This window comes from Typha latifolia, chromosome 6 (assembly GCF_019914945.1).
Source record: "Typha latifolia isolate L0001 chromosome 6, TyphaL0001v2, whole genome shotgun sequence".
NCBI lineage: Eukaryota > Viridiplantae > Streptophyta > Magnoliopsida > Poales > Typhaceae > Typha > Typha latifolia.
This window is the reverse complement of record NC_133091.1, coordinates 2,581,924-2,599,657: the sequence shown is the minus strand read 5'-3', so window position 1 is coordinate 2,599,657 and position 17,734 is coordinate 2,581,924. Positions and strand designations below refer to the sequence as shown.

General features: G+C 36.1%; 2 protein-coding genes across 4 annotated transcripts; one reads left to right on the top strand and one right to left on the bottom strand.

The window, feature by feature from the left end:
* Positions 1-41: 41 nt before the first annotated feature.
* Positions 42-9,593, bottom strand: LOC140790622 (mediator of RNA polymerase II transcription subunit 33A-like). Of its 2 annotated transcripts, none has more exons than XM_073140773.1 (12): positions 9,144-9,593; positions 8,789-8,899; positions 7,601-7,936; positions 6,223-6,533; positions 6,035-6,126; positions 5,561-5,933; positions 5,226-5,436; positions 4,653-4,767; positions 4,315-4,476; positions 3,537-4,215; positions 1,653-1,859; positions 42-1,546 (listed from the first exon to the last, which is right to left on the bottom strand). In XM_073140773.1, exons 1-12 carry the CDS (start codon positions 9,407-9,409, stop codon positions 432-434), a joined length of 3,978 nt encoding a protein of 1,325 aa, XP_072996874.1. In that variant the 5' UTR covers positions 9,410-9,593; the 3' UTR covers positions 42-431. The 2 variants fall into 2 exon arrangements, with proteins under 2 accessions (XP_072996874.1, XP_072996875.1); XM_073140774.1 differs by having other exon boundaries at positions 71-1,546; positions 7,601-7,896.
* Positions 9,594-12,476: 2,883 nt separating this feature from the next.
* LOC140791556 (transcription factor BHLH42) lies at positions 12,477-17,480 on the top strand. Of its 2 annotated transcripts, none has more exons than XM_073142191.1 (9): positions 12,477-12,637; positions 12,788-13,042; positions 13,671-13,767; positions 14,056-14,070; positions 14,281-14,337; positions 14,483-15,086; positions 15,450-15,865; positions 16,323-16,805; positions 17,229-17,480. In XM_073142191.1, the coding sequence occupies exons 1-9, from the start codon at positions 12,525-12,527 to the stop codon at positions 17,310-17,312; spliced, it is 2,124 nt and encodes a 707-aa protein (XP_072998292.1). In that variant the 5' UTR covers positions 12,477-12,524; the 3' UTR covers positions 17,313-17,480. The 2 variants fall into 2 exon arrangements, with proteins under 2 accessions (XP_072998292.1, XP_072998290.1); XM_073142189.1 differs by having other exon boundaries at positions 15,447-15,865.
* The last annotated feature ends 254 nt before the right edge of the window (positions 17,481-17,734 follow it).

Genomic DNA, 17,734 nt, shown 5'->3' with positions numbered 1-17,734 from the left:
TTAACAATAAATATTCCCCTTACCTGAAAATCTAGACTTGATAGCAAGAAATTTCTTATCACTGTTGATGTAGCATAGAAGATTCAGCATGTAAATTTAACTGCGGTTCTATCCTCACTTCTCAGAAAGAAAAAGGAAATAGAAGATTCCAATTCAAGATAATTCCAAGGTAAAGATAGAGTGAACTGAAAGGGAGGCAGAACCTGCTATATGCCATTACTGAAACTATCTGCAGATACAAGTTAATCCAAGAAACAACCTCATCTAGCTCTACGTGTACAGTAGGTTACACTGGATATCAGACCTTCGGTTGATGGTTAGGGTTAGCAGCAGCAATGCAACATATCAGAGAGCTCTGAAAGTCCGCAGAGTTTGCTAGATTGCACATGATATCATTAATATACACCAGAAATTGAGGAAGCTAACACATATCATGATTCACCAGCCAAAATCAGTTCGGCAGCAGCACCCATCGCCGCAACTCCACCTCTCCGCAGCAAAGATAGAGCAAGCTCATCCTCGTTCCATTGCTTCAGCCCTTTACTCAGCCTCTTTAACACATCCAAATCCACATCAAGGACCCAACACGGTGCACACTCGACGACCAAACCCAAGAACCCTGAGACATAAGCACACCACAATGCCCAATTGCAGCCAAGAGTGATTTTCCCAGTCAAAGCACTTGCTAAAAACTCAAAATGAGATTTCAGAACAATTGGCCTTCTCTTTGAGAGAGAGATTGAATCTATGCCCCATGCAAACATACCAGAAAATAAAGCAAAATAAGCCAGCACGTAACCCCCCAACATGTATACAATTCCCCCACTCCTTCCTTCCTGATCCAAATCATGCTCGGCTAGGAACCAAGAAGGGAGCATCTCTTGGATTAGACCCTGAACCAGACCTGAACCCCCTGATAACCATACAAATGTTGCTCCAAGTGCTGCTGCAATTCTCACTTGTGTCATTGCAGCAGCAAGAGAAAGTTGGCCATATCTCATCCCGTATTTTGTTTTCTTCAGCTTGTCTGATCTCTCCTTTGATACAACTCTTTCCGCTATCTCTTTGACTGAGACCATCAGAAGTGAGAGAATTTCTTCTGCTAGTATAATGATGTCCTTAATACATCTGTATATCCGGAGATAGAGGATTCCTGGGGCAACAGGTGAGAGACCTCCAGAAAAATGAGAACCAAAACCATGACCTAGAAGACTGCTAACACCTCCATTACAAGTTATTGAGGTGGAAGACAGTCCCAGAGTGGCAGTAAAACAACTCCAGAGAAGCTGAACAACTGTATCGTTGTTGTGGTGAAAGACAGTCCGTGAAGCAGAGAACACAAGGAAATCACTCCATCTTTTCACCTTTTGAGTCCACAAGGCTGAAACAATTGGCATGCTAGGCCATGGACAACTTGCTGCAAGGTTCTCCAAAGCTGGACCGGCAAGGTTGAGAAAGCGTTCAGATGCTTTATCAAGCTTATATGTTATGGTGAGACTCACAAAGGCCGCCAAGGGCAATGGAAGTGTTGCTGGAGAGCTTCCACCTGCAATTCCAATCAAGCTTAAGCAACTAGGAAGAATTTATCTTCAGCAGTGTAGATAGACATATAAGAAATTTTCTATGTTCTATCATGTAGAAATGAGATGCACCTGCAACAAGACTTGGAACATCAACACCCGTGGCAGCAACAATTTTTTTGATTTGTTCCTCCACAGTTGATAGATTTGCAAGAGGACTAGGCCAATCAGTTCCATTCATGAAAGCAGGCTTCCAAACTCCACGTGTTACTTCAGCCGAGAAGTAGCTTATTATAGTCCCCAGAGACGCAGGTAGGAAATCAACCAGATCTTTGAGGCCTTAAAGTGCGACAGAAGAAATAGTCATATATGATCATTTCAGATGTTTCACAAAACAGAACTACCATCTTAAAAGAAAGTGTCAGATATAACTTCCAATAGTAGAAGTGATGTGATGCTAAGTAGTTAAATCTTCTCTTTTACAAGTCATCTTGTAATCTTACAATTCTTTGATAAACAGAACAAGAACACCAAAGATAATCACTTAAAGGAAACAATTTCAATAGCGATCAAGAACATACTACAGAGATCCTTTATGGGGAACACACAACCATTAAAAGCAAAATACCCTGGCATCAACTGCTGTTAGCTTAAAGAAACATATTCATGATGGTTCGAATATGTTATTTGATTACGACATTAGGGAACGAATAATATATTGAACTTATAACTAGAAAAGAAAAAAGAATGTAAATGAAATTTGATTCTATCAATATCTGTCATAAAAGTTTGCTTCTCAAGAGGACTATTTGTAGGTTCTAAGGAACAGATTATGTAACAGTTGCAGGAGCTAGAATTTAGCAACATGGTACAAAAGCAAATAAGATCTGAACACGCACTCAAAGAGCAGCATTCAACAAACTAATATCATGCCCAAGGTACCTATGTATACTGAAGAAAAAGACGATGAAACCTAGGTAGAATCCACCCATTGATAAAGTAAACAACGAGGCTGAAACACGTGAGGAAAAGTTTTACAAGGTAACAAAAAATAAAAAGGAAGAAACTTAAGAATATATATATATATATATATATATATATTCTTAAGTTTCTTCCTTTTTATTTTTTGTTACCTTGTAAAACTTTCAACATCATCAGCATAATGCAAATTTTTATCAACATAATCTTCATAAATACAGGTTTGCTATATGGGATATTTTCTTCATTCAGCTCTATTTAATGGAAGCTTTTGTGTCAAATTAAATGCTGCCATGTCTTTTTAACTAAATTCTTCCAAAACTTTTTGGTCTCTCCCTCCCTTAAAGGCATGTTCCTTTTCAATAATATCGTTCCTCTTTACTGGTGTACTATGCAAGTATGCAATCCCTGTGAACATGACAAAACTCCATTAGCTGATTCTCACCAAACCTGTCTTGGTACCTTAATCTCAGTCACGTACAGTCATTTCTTATTTTGTCTTACTTCAGTCATCCATCTCAACATCCTTAAATCAAAATTTCTCCCTATTTTGTTTCCTATATGCCAGCATTCATATCAATTGCATCTGCTTTAGTCTAGTAGCTAGCTTGTAGCATTTTTCTTTCAGCTTGATCTGCACATTATGATCCCACATCATACTAGAGGCGTTTCTCTATTTTAACCATTGTACTGCAATTCTATGTGCTATGTCCTCATCAATCTCTCCTGCTTGTTATTCAATAGATTTAAAGTAATGAAAATACTCCCTTTTACATACTTCATCAAAGTAATTCTTTTATCATATTTGATATCACAGTTCACTAAAAATGCAACCTACATTATCAGTCGTATATCTACATATTTCAAAGCCTTATCTAAAATCCCTCTCCGTACTTCTAGAATGTTCAACCCTATCCTAGATGTATCAAGTGAAATGATATTGTTCAAAACCAAAAAGACAAATGGCACAGCATTATATGCTAAAAGGAACCATCACAAGAATGCTACATCAAATCTCATGAGTTAAGAAAAGCAAACCTGTAGCCAATTCACGTGGTGATAGCCTTCCGTGGGAACAGGCAGTAAGAGCAGCATCAACTACAAAGGGAACAGCTTCCATTATGTCCCAAGCAGGTAACTTGGGCCTGAGGAAAGTATCATCGCTTCCAGTGCCAGACGAACTACTTAAGCCACTGCTTCCGGATATTCCAGAACCCACAGATTGATTAGTGCCTTTATTGATCTTCCTGAACATCATGTTGAGAAGACCATCTACATTTTGATGAACTGGAGTTCCAGGAACAAGCCCAGAAAGAGTTGAAGCTAAACAAGCTTGATGTTGTCGGTACCAAATTTTCAACTTTGGAAATGAATCAACAAAAATGGGATGCACAGACGGCAAACTAGTACCAGATAGCAATAGTTTGTTGCTGGTTCGACTTTTGGCATGATTACTGGGAGAAAGTACCCGAGCATTACGCAATAGTAGGAGGTATTCAGGAGTTAGTTGTGAGCCAACTGGTGCGCCGTCTCCCATTATACAATACTCAAGTGGTGGATGGTTAAATTTCCAGAGTCTCAAAAGAAGGATAAAAGCATTTGAGAACACTGAGTGAGCGGATATTTCTTCACCAGTAGTGAGGGTCCATGAGACACTAGGAAAACAAGACCCAAAAACTTCACATATTGCCATTAGTGCAGCTGCTAGTTCTGGGACCTGGAGAAGAAATTGCATAAATATAAGAATCTTATCAACTAATTGGCCACTAGAAAATGGAGCTTAGTTCATTAGAGATTGTGAAGAGAGAAAGAGTACCAGTCCATGGAATGAGAAGACTTGAACACAGTCTACAGATGATATTCCAGTAAGAATAACATTAAGCATAGGACCATGATTTATCAAATGGCTGTCATTTCCAGAATAATCAACAGGAACAGGCGGTGAGAGCAGATTGACAACAAAGCGAACTGTATGTTCCTACAACATGGCGATTTAACTAGAGGTCAAAAATATGCTTGTAGAAGTAGACGAAAAATATTACAGTATGAAAGAAGATTTTAACATTTGGCAGTTTCCTGTAAACAAATTTGAACAGATAGGTCAGATAAGACCAACGAAAAGGCAAAATTCCCATGCATAATTGTTTTACCAACCTGAATATTCCATCCACGTATCAAAGTGGCTCCACACAGAACAGTGGCAGCAGAAACCTTATCATCATCTGGCCCATTGATTGCAATTTCATAAATCTTCTCGAGCTCTGCTAAGCTTCCATCAAATCATGAGTTTATTCAGTGCTTTATTGCAGCACACACACACACATATATATGACATCTAATATCCTGGCTTCAGACAGAAATTAGGTATGACTAAAGAGAGGATATATAGAACTAGCCAATGATGGAAAAGATTTTGTTCTTGTGATCACACCTATATTTTTTACCTTTTACAAGATTCTTATAAGAACAATATCAGATATCAATACTACATGCCACCATAACATCATAGCATAGGTGTAGCTATAAGAGATCTTTTAAAGTTCAAATTCTTTTAAATGCCTGTGCAAAAAACTCCGGAATGGTAAGCATAAAGCATATTAACAAAAAGGTTAACTGATTGCATGTTGGCAATGAGCAACCTTTGTAAAACTAGGAGTTGCTGCAAAACACAATAAGATAAACACAGGTATGGGATAAGCTATCTTTGAAATTAAAAATCCTATACACCTTGAAGCAGGAGTTGCCACCATAGCATTAACCATTGATTGGGTCAAAGAAGCACCCTTTGTGAAAGTAGACCATCCAGGAAGATGGCCAGGAATGGTGTGAGGTGCCTGGTTGACACGTCCACTGATGTAGCCTGGCCAATAATAAGCAGATGTTTCCAACAAATTTCGTGAAATACAAGCCTCAACTATCAAATGCCGCATATTTCCAGCTGGAGAAAAAAAAGAAATGAGATAGGATTAATAATCATTCCACAGCGTATGGTCTCTCATCCAACATGATGGAAAGAAACAAATAGATAAAGGACTTTGTGTATGATGTAGAGAAAAACTTACAGCAATTCATTGTCTTGTCATTCATGTTTATGTTCTCCAAGTACCCACTTCCAACATTAAGGCCTGAAGCAAACATCATCGCTTTTGCAGCAGCCTGGTTGGCTGCAGAGATGATAGATGGGGGGGGAGCCAGCAAGCTTTCATAATCACCCAAGGTTTGTAGGCTGGAGACGAGATCCATACGGCGTTTTCCACCTACTGCTTTCTCTTTCCATTGACTCCTGAGTTCCCTTCCATCAAGAAGATCACCTTCTTCTTCTTCTTCATCTTCTTCTTCTTCAATAATATCAGCAATTGAAAGTGTTGTTATAGACAGCAACATGCATAATCGTGTGTCTAGTCGAGGCACTGGACCCTCATGAGGATCTCTTTCCTATTTAAGAAAAAAAAATACACACACACACACACAATTCAGTGTCATGATATTCCAGCATATTCGACAAATCATGGAAGCAACATAGAAAAGACCCTTACCCTCTGTACAAGGCGAAGAGAGGCCATCCAAAGAGCTAAGAAAGCATCATGCCAGGTAGATCCATTAATTGCTTGAAGAGCCTTTATCAAACCTGCAATGGGAAGTTTACTTTGTGAATGATGAGGCATGAAAATAGAACTAGTGCCAAGGGGAAAAACGTGATATTCTCATATATAGAAAATATTACCACTTAAAATTTCAATAGAACTTGTTGCTGCAACTGAACCATCAATGCAGTCCTCAAGATACAGATCAATAGGAATCCATAATGCAGAACGGCTAGAACCAGGACAGTATAAACCAGGCAAAGTTAAGGAACCAGAAGCAACATTATTGTAGAATTCTCGGTGCCGATTAGCTTTGCATTCTCCACCTAATTTGTTGCAATTATCTATTAACTGCTGCAATACTTCGACTGGTATAATTGAACTCCCAAGTGCTGACGAGTTTGTAGCAAGCAGGCGTAAGCGGTTAGTGAAGGCTCCCCACTGTGAAGGCCTAGAGCATTGCACAGATGTAAAAACAAACGCACAAAAAATTGAATGACTGCCGCAGATAGACATTTTACAATACAATCACCAAATTTCTCAATAATTCAAACTTCAAATGCAACATGGCTTACAGTTTTCTCCAACGATTTTGTTTATGATTAGGCCTCCTTTGGCATTTCTTTCATTTTTGTCATTTTTCACTTTTGGATGTTTATTTCCATTTAACTGAAACTAGAAACACCTAAGTTCATGCAGAATAAAAAAAAATCATATGAGATTAGTTATCAAGAAAAATGTGAAAAGAAGAAGAAGATGGGTAACATGTGCTTCAGTCATCAATAAAAACTGCTGATATTCTTTTGGTTTCAATTGTATAACTATGGCCCAATTGGCGGCTCAAATGACTCATTCTTTATGCGTGTTGATTTTGTTGGGATCCAATTTAATTAATTAGACTCACAGTTGTTACAATTCTGGTTTTTTTTATTAACTAGCTTGATTTCTTATTTCATTTATCCTAGAATTCTGCACTGAAGCCATAGGCTTAACCATATATGGAAATATCCGATCTAGGGCGGCCTGCGGGACCTCATAGCATATCTGTCTTTGACCATCTTCTAAACCTCTTGATGTCAAACGACTTTATAAATTCGTCTGGGAAGGGGTTCTTAATTGGAAGCTTATTTGAAATAAGACTCTAGTTATTTATTGCCAAATCTAATCCCAAAGCTAATCCTAACTAAAATCAGCTCCAACTCACTTAAAGTTTTAAACCCTACAGTCCTGTACAGCAACCCTATATATGTAACAAAGAAATATTGGCAAAGCTGTTGATTTAACAATTGATTTTCTGATTACATAGTTCAAGAACAGTAATAAGACCCATTTATCCCATGACTTTTTTTGGGGGGTTAACAGAGATATCTACAAATTAAAATCCAAGGAAAATAAATCAAACTATTCACTTGCAAGAAGAATACATTAGTAACTAGAGTAAGATCCATCAAATGACAAAATAAACAATAAAATGCAATATAAGTATGTTGGATATAGAAAAAGTTAGAAAGGCCATACATGTTTTCACTTGCCAATAAAAGAAGCCTGGAAACTACTCTCTGACGAAGCAAATGCCCAATAATTTCAACAGATATAACAGAATTTATTTTCTGTAGTTTCTCACTTTGTTCATTACAGGTTTCTTCTCCAGATATTCCCAAATCCTGTGGCCTAGTTGCCCAGCAGGCCTTCTTTTCTGGGGTCAGTTCTAGCAAACCTTCATCATCCAATATAACATCAAGGAACTGCCACAAAATGCAAAAGACATATTCGACTACAAGGACCCCTGGTTCACATGCTTGAAAACCAAATATCTGCGAAAGATGAAGAACATCATCTATTAACACCATAACCCTGCATATCAGACAACGAAAAGCCATAAGAGTTACTTTCACATTTCACTCTTTTGCATACTTGGCACAGCAGTTCCGTTAACGGCAGCTAGAAGAAATGTACCAACATACTTAAGACATCCTCACATTGAGTGAGATCAAGAAAACAAGATGCCAAATGCATCAAAGAATGTCGAGAAAACAAATTTGTGATGATAAGATAAGTCAGAAAATGTCATATTAAAACATAAAAACTATTATTGATAAAGACAAAAATAAAACTAAGACCATCTTTATAATAAAATTTGTGATAAAAAGAAAAACCATCTTTATAATAACCAAAAACATAATAAAGACAAAGATAGCAGAACATTTGCTGCTTAGTGTGTAATTCACAAAGAACATTTATGTTGATAAAGAAGAATGTTGCCTGATGTATGCATAGAAGGCATATCTGTTCTAGGTTTCCATGTCATTCTAGAGTAATTCAAGACCCCTAGAAGCTATTTTTGTTATACTGTTTAATAGGTGTACATAACCAACTCCAAGGCAGATCCAAATGTATAGCATCATAGAAATCTGCCACATATACTTAGCTTGAATAAATTATCTAAACTAGATTGATTGTACTTAAATAAGTGAAAATGCAACATGTATGCTTTAAAACACAATATACTAGCGTACTAATTTATGAGAAAACTATCAGGCAAGATAACTAAAGAATTCTTATTAACTCTATGTAAAATTTTCCACATTCTCTGAATGATTGAAATGCAGTAACAAACTAATCTTTATTGGTGAAAAAAGATACACGACAATAGAGTGCACAATGGCAGTCGACGAGGTTAGGGCAATAATATACTAAGAAGCTTACTTTCTAAAATTTGGTCCATTGATTTGAGATGCAAAAGAAAATCCATGCCTTCGCAAGAGCTCCATATAAAGCCTATAAGCTGTTGGTTTGGAGCGACGATTTGGAATAACCCTGTGCAAAAGAAACATTAGTTCCTCGTTGTAATTGAAGGTAGAAAATACATGAATAATGCTATGATAAATCAAAAATTATTTATTATTAGCATAGAATTATAAGAATGACTGCTAATGTATTCATATATTTGATAATTACGATAATTACACCAACAAACTCAATAAGAAGAATAGTAGAAAAGATGCAAACATAGAGAAAGTCAAAATCTCGCGCTCTAAACAATGGCTAGTAGTAGTGGTACCTGGTTGAGAGCAGAGCAAGGAGAAGCATGGGAGAGGCGAGGTTCGCGGCAATGGCCCTCTCGGCGTACTTCCACGCGAGGGGGACGTTGTTCTCCCAGCAGAGGTGGGAGACGAGGAGCTGCGCCAGCTCCGGCGAAGACGGTGTCGCCACTCCCGCCGCCGCCATGGCCGACCCAACGTGCGCCGCCCACACCGCCGGGTCACGCCCCTCCTCCTGCGCCGCCTTTGTGTACTCCGCCACCCAACCCCACGGCAGACCCTCCATCAGACGAGGATCTCCCGCTTTACCCGATCCGGCGCCGTCCTCGTCCGTCTCCGCCGCCACAGCCGCTTCTCGCTATCGACGTCGCCGCCGTTTCAAGAGCGGACGGAGAAAAGGGATGGTACACCAAACCAACCAAATCGCGCAAAGATAGATTCAATCACATCTTACCTACCGTCTTTCGAGTTTTTGACCAATGTAGCCCTCCTAAATATATATGACTCTTGTTTAATATATATATATATATATACTTGTTAGGTATTGAGTTCCTTGTGAAGTTCATCGTATCTAGTCAAGTTCACACTTCAATAAATAAATAAAAAATAGAGTTAATTATATTTTATATTTTATATTTATATTTAAAATTATAATTTACTATGTGTACTTAAAATATTTTATATTTACAACTAAGGTGAAAAACCGTAGTCGAAGTCAATGAAGCACAGTTAACTAAATACTCTTTCATATTTATTATGTAAAATAGATGAGTTTTTATATAATTATTTAATTATATTTATCTTATTTCTAGAACTATTACGTTTCATAAAAACTCATATTTATTGAAATTTATTATATATTTATTACAATCTAAAAAGTAAAAAGAGGTATTTAAAAAAAAAAAGAAATGCTTATACATAAGGAGAAGAGCACTTTTGTTTGTAAAAAAAATTAAAAATAAAGAGAATTCAACTATCTATTTAATTTTAAATTTTTTTGGCGTTCTAGTTTAAAAAAAACTAACAATCGATCATAAGTACAAAGGTAATATTTTTAACCTTAAAAAGTAAATTAATTTTTTTAATATAAATTTAAATTAATTCTAATTTTATCTATAACTTAAATCTATTAAATGTTATGTGTTTGTAAATATTCTCTCCTCTCTTCCAAATATATATTTTTTTATTATAAAAAAGCTTCTCTTTCACGGTAGCTAACAAAAACAACTTTAGAAAAATATATTTCGTACACACTGATGAAAATTTTTAAAATGTATTATTTAATATGGGTTTAAAATAGCTAATTTACATTTATATTTTAAAAATTAGTAATAATATTTGGAAATACACATACTAACTTTTTTCTTCAAAATAGATACATTTTCTAACAATCCAGACCTAAAAAAATATATAAATTAGAATTAAAATAAAGTAAATAGAATTAAAATAATAATAATAAATTTTGTGGGGAGACGTGTAACAGATGGTGAAATCATAAGATTACAAATCATCCTCCCTCCATGGTGCTAAAACTAAAATTCTCAAAATTTGGTAAGTGGTGCTCTCATCCACTCTCTTTATAGCAGCCCTAAAGTTGTCGTTATCTTCCGCTCTAACCACCGAAAATACTTCTTTCTATGTTTTTTCTCAGGCTTATTCTATGTTATGAAAGCAATTGGGTCTCAATTTTTAGTGGCATTCTGCTACTGTCTCTAATAAGATTTCTCTCTCTATATATATTTCTCACACAATTTGGAAAGATTTACTTTAATCAGGACTTGTTCTTTTATTGGCTCTCTAATTAGTGTTCGGCTCTATGTAAAAATCTCAATGTGAGGTTGGTTTGTTGTATAAAGTGCATCTGCCCTGCACTGAGATCACTCCAGAATAAATAGTATTTAATGTTTCTACCACTTAGAATAATGAACTAACTTAGGCTTTATTTTGCCACAACAAAAGAGTTGAATGCGCCGAAGATTTTGTATTTATATTACCTGTAAAAATGATTGTTGACGGTAATAATCTGATTTTAAAAAATATAAAACTTTAATTTAAAATAAGTAAACATATTTTGTTATACATTTTTTCGTTTTTGAATTTTTTATAAATGCTACTTCACATTAGCACAACATAATTATATCAACTTTTTATTTTTTTCGCCTTATGCTTGTTACCTTATAAGCTAGAGCATTTAAGATTTGTGTTAATATAATTTGATTAATATCTTTGATATGTAACTATCTATTGACTAAGGAGGCAAAGAAAGATGTAAAAAAAATTAATAATTAGATATAAAAATGTAAAAAATTAAATATTTTTATCATATCTTTATTATCTAAAATTTGATCGATATTATTTTAAATATATTAAAAAGCTTATTAAAAATTTTAACCAGTGGTTTGGTCACATATGATAAAAAAAGATAGTTGCACATTAGTTTAAACCACGAGAGGGTAAAATAATAAAAATAAAACTATGGAGTATGGGGTTAGGGTTAGAGTGGGGTGGGGGTGGCGAGAGCGGGTGAAGTCGAGAGTTCAACAGTTTCCTTATATGGAAAAGATAGAGTATTTTTTTTTAATAAAGTGATGAGTAGTGGAATCACTTAATAGTTTTGCAATTTTACTATTGAATTATGACAGGGTAGTTAACCTAAATGATTAAAAACAATTAGGAAGACTATTTATGTCAAAAACTCATTTAATTCTGCTAAATTTTAAAAAAAAATTATTAAAAAAGTACATTGACCCCACATACCAACAAACAATACTGCATATTTTTTCCTACTCCTAATTATTGTTACGGAGTCTTCCATCTTATTCAGAAAGAAAATGCAGAAGTGTAATTTGAAAAAAGTTCACTCATTTTAAACTTATACCAGCATTCTTTGGGGTCCAAATTGCGACCAAAAAAATTAATAAAAAAAATTAACTACTCTTAAATAAAAATAAGAATAATTTGCTTATTGACCATCTTAAACAAGGCAAAAACTATTGGTAGGTTAGCTCTTTTCTTTTCTTTTCTTTTCTTTTCATTTCTCTTTTAAGATAAAGTAAACATCGCCTGCGAAAAAGTTAATTACTTAACCGATCTTTGATGAGAAATCTACTGTGAAAAGTAGCAACTAAATCCGGATCCCTTTTCCCTCGTTCCTACACTCTCCTGCGGGAAAAGCAATACTAATTAAAAACACCCACGTGATAACGAAAGAAAGAAAGAAAGAACGAAAGAAAGAAAGAACGAGCAGGTAAGAACTGTCTGGTGGAACCACCAGTCAAAACCCTACTCAACCTAAAACCACATTAACTCCTCCAACTCCCATCCCTCCACCATTCAAATAGCCAGAAAAGAGCTCCAACTAGTACGTCAAACATTCACTTTTGGAACCTAATTAACAAGCCATGGGAATTTGTGCTCCTTTCGCTTCTGACAAGCTTCAGCAAGCGCTGCAGTCCGTGGTGCAAAGCATCCAGTGGACTTATAGTCTCTTCTGGCAGCTTTGTCCTCAACAAGGGTATGTAATTGATTAATTAGCTAGCTTGGTTAATTATTATAGTACCCTTCTTTTTTCTTCTTCTTCTTCTTCTTCTTCGTCTTCTTCTTCGTCTTCTCCTTCCTGTGTTTGTGATTAAACTAACTTGGTTGGAGTTCGAACGATATGAAGGATTCTGGTATGGGGAGAAGGGTACTACAACGGCGCGATTAAGACGCGGAAGACGGTGCAGCCGACGGAGGTGAGCACGGAGGAGGCGGCGCTGCAGAGGAGCCAGCAGCTGCGGGAGCTCTACGAGTCGCTCTCAGCCGGGGAGGCCAACCAGCCAGCGAGGCGTCCCTGCGCCGCCTTATCGCCGGAGGACCTTACGGAGTCCGAGTGGTTCTACCTCATGTGTGTCTCCTTCTCATTTCCTCCCGGGTCTGGGTATGTATACGTACGTACGTATGTCTGTATGATAGATCTCTCCATCACCTTCTGATATGTATGCACACAAGTTATTCAAATGGTAGATCATACATACATACATATACACACACACACACACACACACACACACACAAACTTTTCCAAGATTTAGCGTAAAGTTTCGATTATTAATTAGTTTTTTGCGTTGGAGTCCACTAAGCATAATTAATCAGGCCTAGTTGCATTCTCCCTTAGTGGGGATTAAGCACACAATACAGTTAAAGCAATTGCGAGTAGCAAAGCCCTAGTATTTTGGTATATAAGGAGCTTCGCATTTAATTATTTTTTTATGTCGTATTTTACTTACAGGAACTTGTTAAAGTTCGAATCCACAAGGATCGTAACTTTCTATTTCTGAAAACTGATCACTTGACAATTGTTGCTCATTCTATATGTAATACTTACCGTTTTCGAGAAAATTTTATATCGTCAGAATCTTGATTTTTTTCCTTAGGTAGAAATAGAATATAAGAAATTGAGTTCTAATATTATTAATGTTAGTAGGAACTTTTGTTTTCTATTTTGTTTTTGTTTACTTTGTTATGCATGTAGTATTGTAGTTTGTTTGACAATATGCGTCATTTAGGTTACCAGGAAAGGCATTGGCAAGTAGAAGGCATGTTTGGCTCACACGGGCAAATGAGGCTGACAGCAAAGTTTTTTCAAGAGCTATTCTTGCTAAGGTATTTAATTTACTACGCCATGAATATATCTTTTTTTTTTATTATAAATTCCACAAACAATTAGCAAAACACGAGAGCACGTCATATGGAAAAATGATTTGAGATGTGGATAGGAAAAGTATAGTTTGAACTTTGATTCATTCTTCAGAAGGTGAAATCTTTCAAAAAGTGCACATATGTAAACCATCAAAAGAAATTGTATTTAACTACGTACATAGCCTAACTCTTTGCTTCCTTTGTCATGCATTTTATATGGTGCAACACGAATGTTGATGCTCGATGATACAGAGTGCTCGCATACAGGTATCTTTCTTCAGCTAGCACAGCTTTCTAGCTTTACCATTCATTATTAGGCGTATAACTGTATTGCCCTTACAATGTTATTATATAAGCTTAAGCTATTAGAAAACGGTCATAGCAAAGGTTGTAGGCGAACTGTCCAAGCAAAGGTTGTGTATTACTAAGAACTATAAGATGGGAAGATCCTTATTTTCATTTATGATAATATTGCAGACTGTTGTATGCATTCCCCTGATGGATGGTATCCTTGAACTTGGATGTACGGAAAAGGTTAGTTGATAGATCTATACTTTGAAGTGCATATAGAATTGAATCATATAAATACCAAGATCATTATTTACATAGATAGAAGGACAAGATAAATACTTGTAGTCTTGCATGAATTCAGTCTGACAATTTACTATGAATTCAACAGGTTGAAGAAGATATTAGGCTAGTTCAACATGCCAAGAGTTTCTTCATGGACCACCATGACATCCACCCTGCGCCCGCCATTTCTGAGCATTCGACCTCCAAGCCCATTGTATACAATGAGGCAGCATCCTTCCAGCTAGGAGTAATGCATCAAAAAATAGCAAGCCAAAATAGATCCAGCCAAGGAGGAGGAGGAGGAGAAGAAGAAGGAGAAGAAGAAGATGGCGAAGATGATGATGATGAAGAAGATGACGATGATCGTAATGACGAATGTGATAATGAAGTAGAGGCAGGTTCAGCCTCAGAAGCTGACACTAGAAGATACATTGCAAGGATTTCAAGACAACTGTCTTCTCCTAACTTGACAAGATCTCAGGAAGCAACTCCTAATACTGAGCCTAGTGAACTGATGCAGATTGAGATGTCAGAAGGTACAAGATTGGGATCTCCTGATGACTGCTCAAACAACTTAGATGCAGAACTCCAAATGCTTGCTGTATGTCAGAGCAATAGTGATCAGTCTAACCATGAGAGACAAGATGATACTCACCTAACTTGGCATTTTCTAGATGAAGACCTTTGCAGTGTGTTTCCACAATCATCAGGTACCTTCAGAATGATACTTTGTAGATTAGCCATTATATTCTGATCTACTTATCGGCAAAGTTTTTCAGAATATCGAGACATATATATATGTCTATCAAGGTATTGAAGAGTTATCAAGTCTTTCCATTTGCCGAGCACTGTCTTCAAAATTACTGCTAATAGCTGAAAAGAAAAGCCTCTGTGACTTCCCTGTTTAGTTTAGTTCAAAAATTCAAGGCTGTTTTAGTAATTCATATTTTGTTTGTAATTTTCTTTTCTGTGATCTTTAATATGGAAAATATTGTGTTAACAAATTAGTCATGCGGGTCTCTTAACTTATAACATCATTGTTTCTTTTTTCTTTTTCTTTTTTCTTTCAGCAGCTGAAGTTCAAGAATTGTCAGCAGAAGATGCTCATTATTCTCAGACAGTTTCAGCAATTCTACAGCACAGCTTTAGCCAACAAGCAGAATCGAACACTAATCCGTACTTGTCTATGTCGCACGGATCAACATTCACTAGATGGACTTCTACAAGAGAGCATCTTCAACCTGCGGTCTCTGAAGGCACTTCACAATGGATGCTTAAAAATGCCTTACTCAATGTTCCTAATCTTCATTGCAAGTATAAGGATGATCAATCACCTAAATCGAGATATGGCGAAGGTGGGAGTAGGTTTCGAAAAGGTACACCACAAGAAGAACTAAGTGCTAACCATGTGCTTGCAGAACGGCGCAGAAGAGAGAAGCTTAACGAAAGGTTCATCATCCTTCGCTCACTGGTTCCATTTGTGACCAAGGTATATATCTTGAATGAAATTTCATCATAGTCAGACATTAAAAATATAGATCCTGAAGTTTTAATTCATAGCTACGTCAATGAACTTTTGGTTGGACAGTGGAGGTGATCCAAGCAAATCTGAACTTCTATTCTTATGCTTTCTCAGAGTTTATGATTAAAACTTTCTGCCAAAATTTAGCTTAGGTGAGGTCATGGTCTCTTATACTATTCATGATGAATGAATTTATATGTTGCATGCAACAACTGCTGGAAGAATTCATCAATTTGTTTGTGCTGAAAGCCATATGGTGTGACATCTTTTTCTTCAATTCTACCTTATTTTAGAGTGTCTTACCAGTCCTGTGTTCAATTAATTCATAACTATAAATAATCCATTATTTCTTACAGAAAGTACGTAATTATTTTGATCCTTATTTGATAATATCAATGACTTCTACATGCTATGATGTTTGCAGATGGATAAGGCTTCAATCTTAGGTGATACAATCGAGTATGTGAAGCAATTGCGAAAGCGTATACAAGAACTGGAATCACGAAACAGGAAAATCGAAATCGACCGGAGGCTAAAAGAAGCAGAAATCCATAGTCAGAGCAATTCAAAGGACAAAACTGCACCGAAAAGGAGTGGTTCACCTCAGACTGGTGCCATTAATTACGTCGCGACCAACAAGCACAGCTTTGTATTTCCAGATAAGCGAAAGTTAAGAGTGCTAGAAGGGAACAATGAGACTGGTAAGACTACTAAAGCTATAGAAGCTCCATCTACCAGTGTACAGGTCTCTATAATAGAATCAGATGCTCTATTGGAGATTCAATGCCCTTACAGAGAAGGGCTGCTTCTTAAGATCATGCAAACACTTCACGAGATTCGATTAGAGATTACCTCAATTCAGTCAACCACAGCAAATGACACATTTGTTGCAGAATTACGCGCCAAGGTAGATTCTAATTACCATCCTTTTGCATGATGAGTGTTTCTACACAATTGACAGAAGATGAACACATGACTGATCTGAATTGCAATCAAGTTTCATTGCAAAGGATGCAACTTATATTACGGCATAAGAAAACTTTTTCTATCTAGGACTAAGGTTATTACTCAAATGCTCTAAATTTGGATCCTACAAGTATCTTAAAGTAACAAGATCACACTCTGAGATGAGGTTGTATTGACTGCAACTAGGCCATCATTTTGTAGTCCCTTGAAAAATTTGTCATCATGCTATTTGATCCCAAATTATCAGAATCCAATTTATCTACTCTATCCCATAATTTACTCTGAAATAAATTCAGAAACTAATTATTTGTGATAGATAGTTTCTATAGTTTTGCTAACCTCTTCTTTTTCGTCTCTTTTTCAGGTGAAGGAGGTAAATGGAAAGAAAGCAAGCATTCGAGAAGTAAAATCCTCAATTTACCAAATCCTGTCAGTCTACCAATTATAACAGCAAACCATTTATGATGGCATTAATGCCATTGTAAGCACGAAGCTCAGACCACTGACACAGATTTATATCAATGTTTTGTGTAACAGAGAACTGTTCCACAATGCACTTATATAGCAACACATGTATAGAATACAAAATAACAAGACTAATTTTCTGATTGTAGCAGTCTACATGGTGCTCTGATTTATTTTGTTTGTAATAACATGTTTCGTCTTAGAAACTAAAGACATGTGGAATAATATATAAGAAAACTAAATTAAATTTAAATAAAACTGAGTTTTTGACTAGTTTAATTCTATTAGGTAATTTTTTTACGTGTTTAATTCATTTCAAAACTTAAAAACAAAAAATTAAGTGTATTTTGTCATATCAAAAAATTGTTAACAGCAGCGATGATAAACTTTCAAATATAAATCACT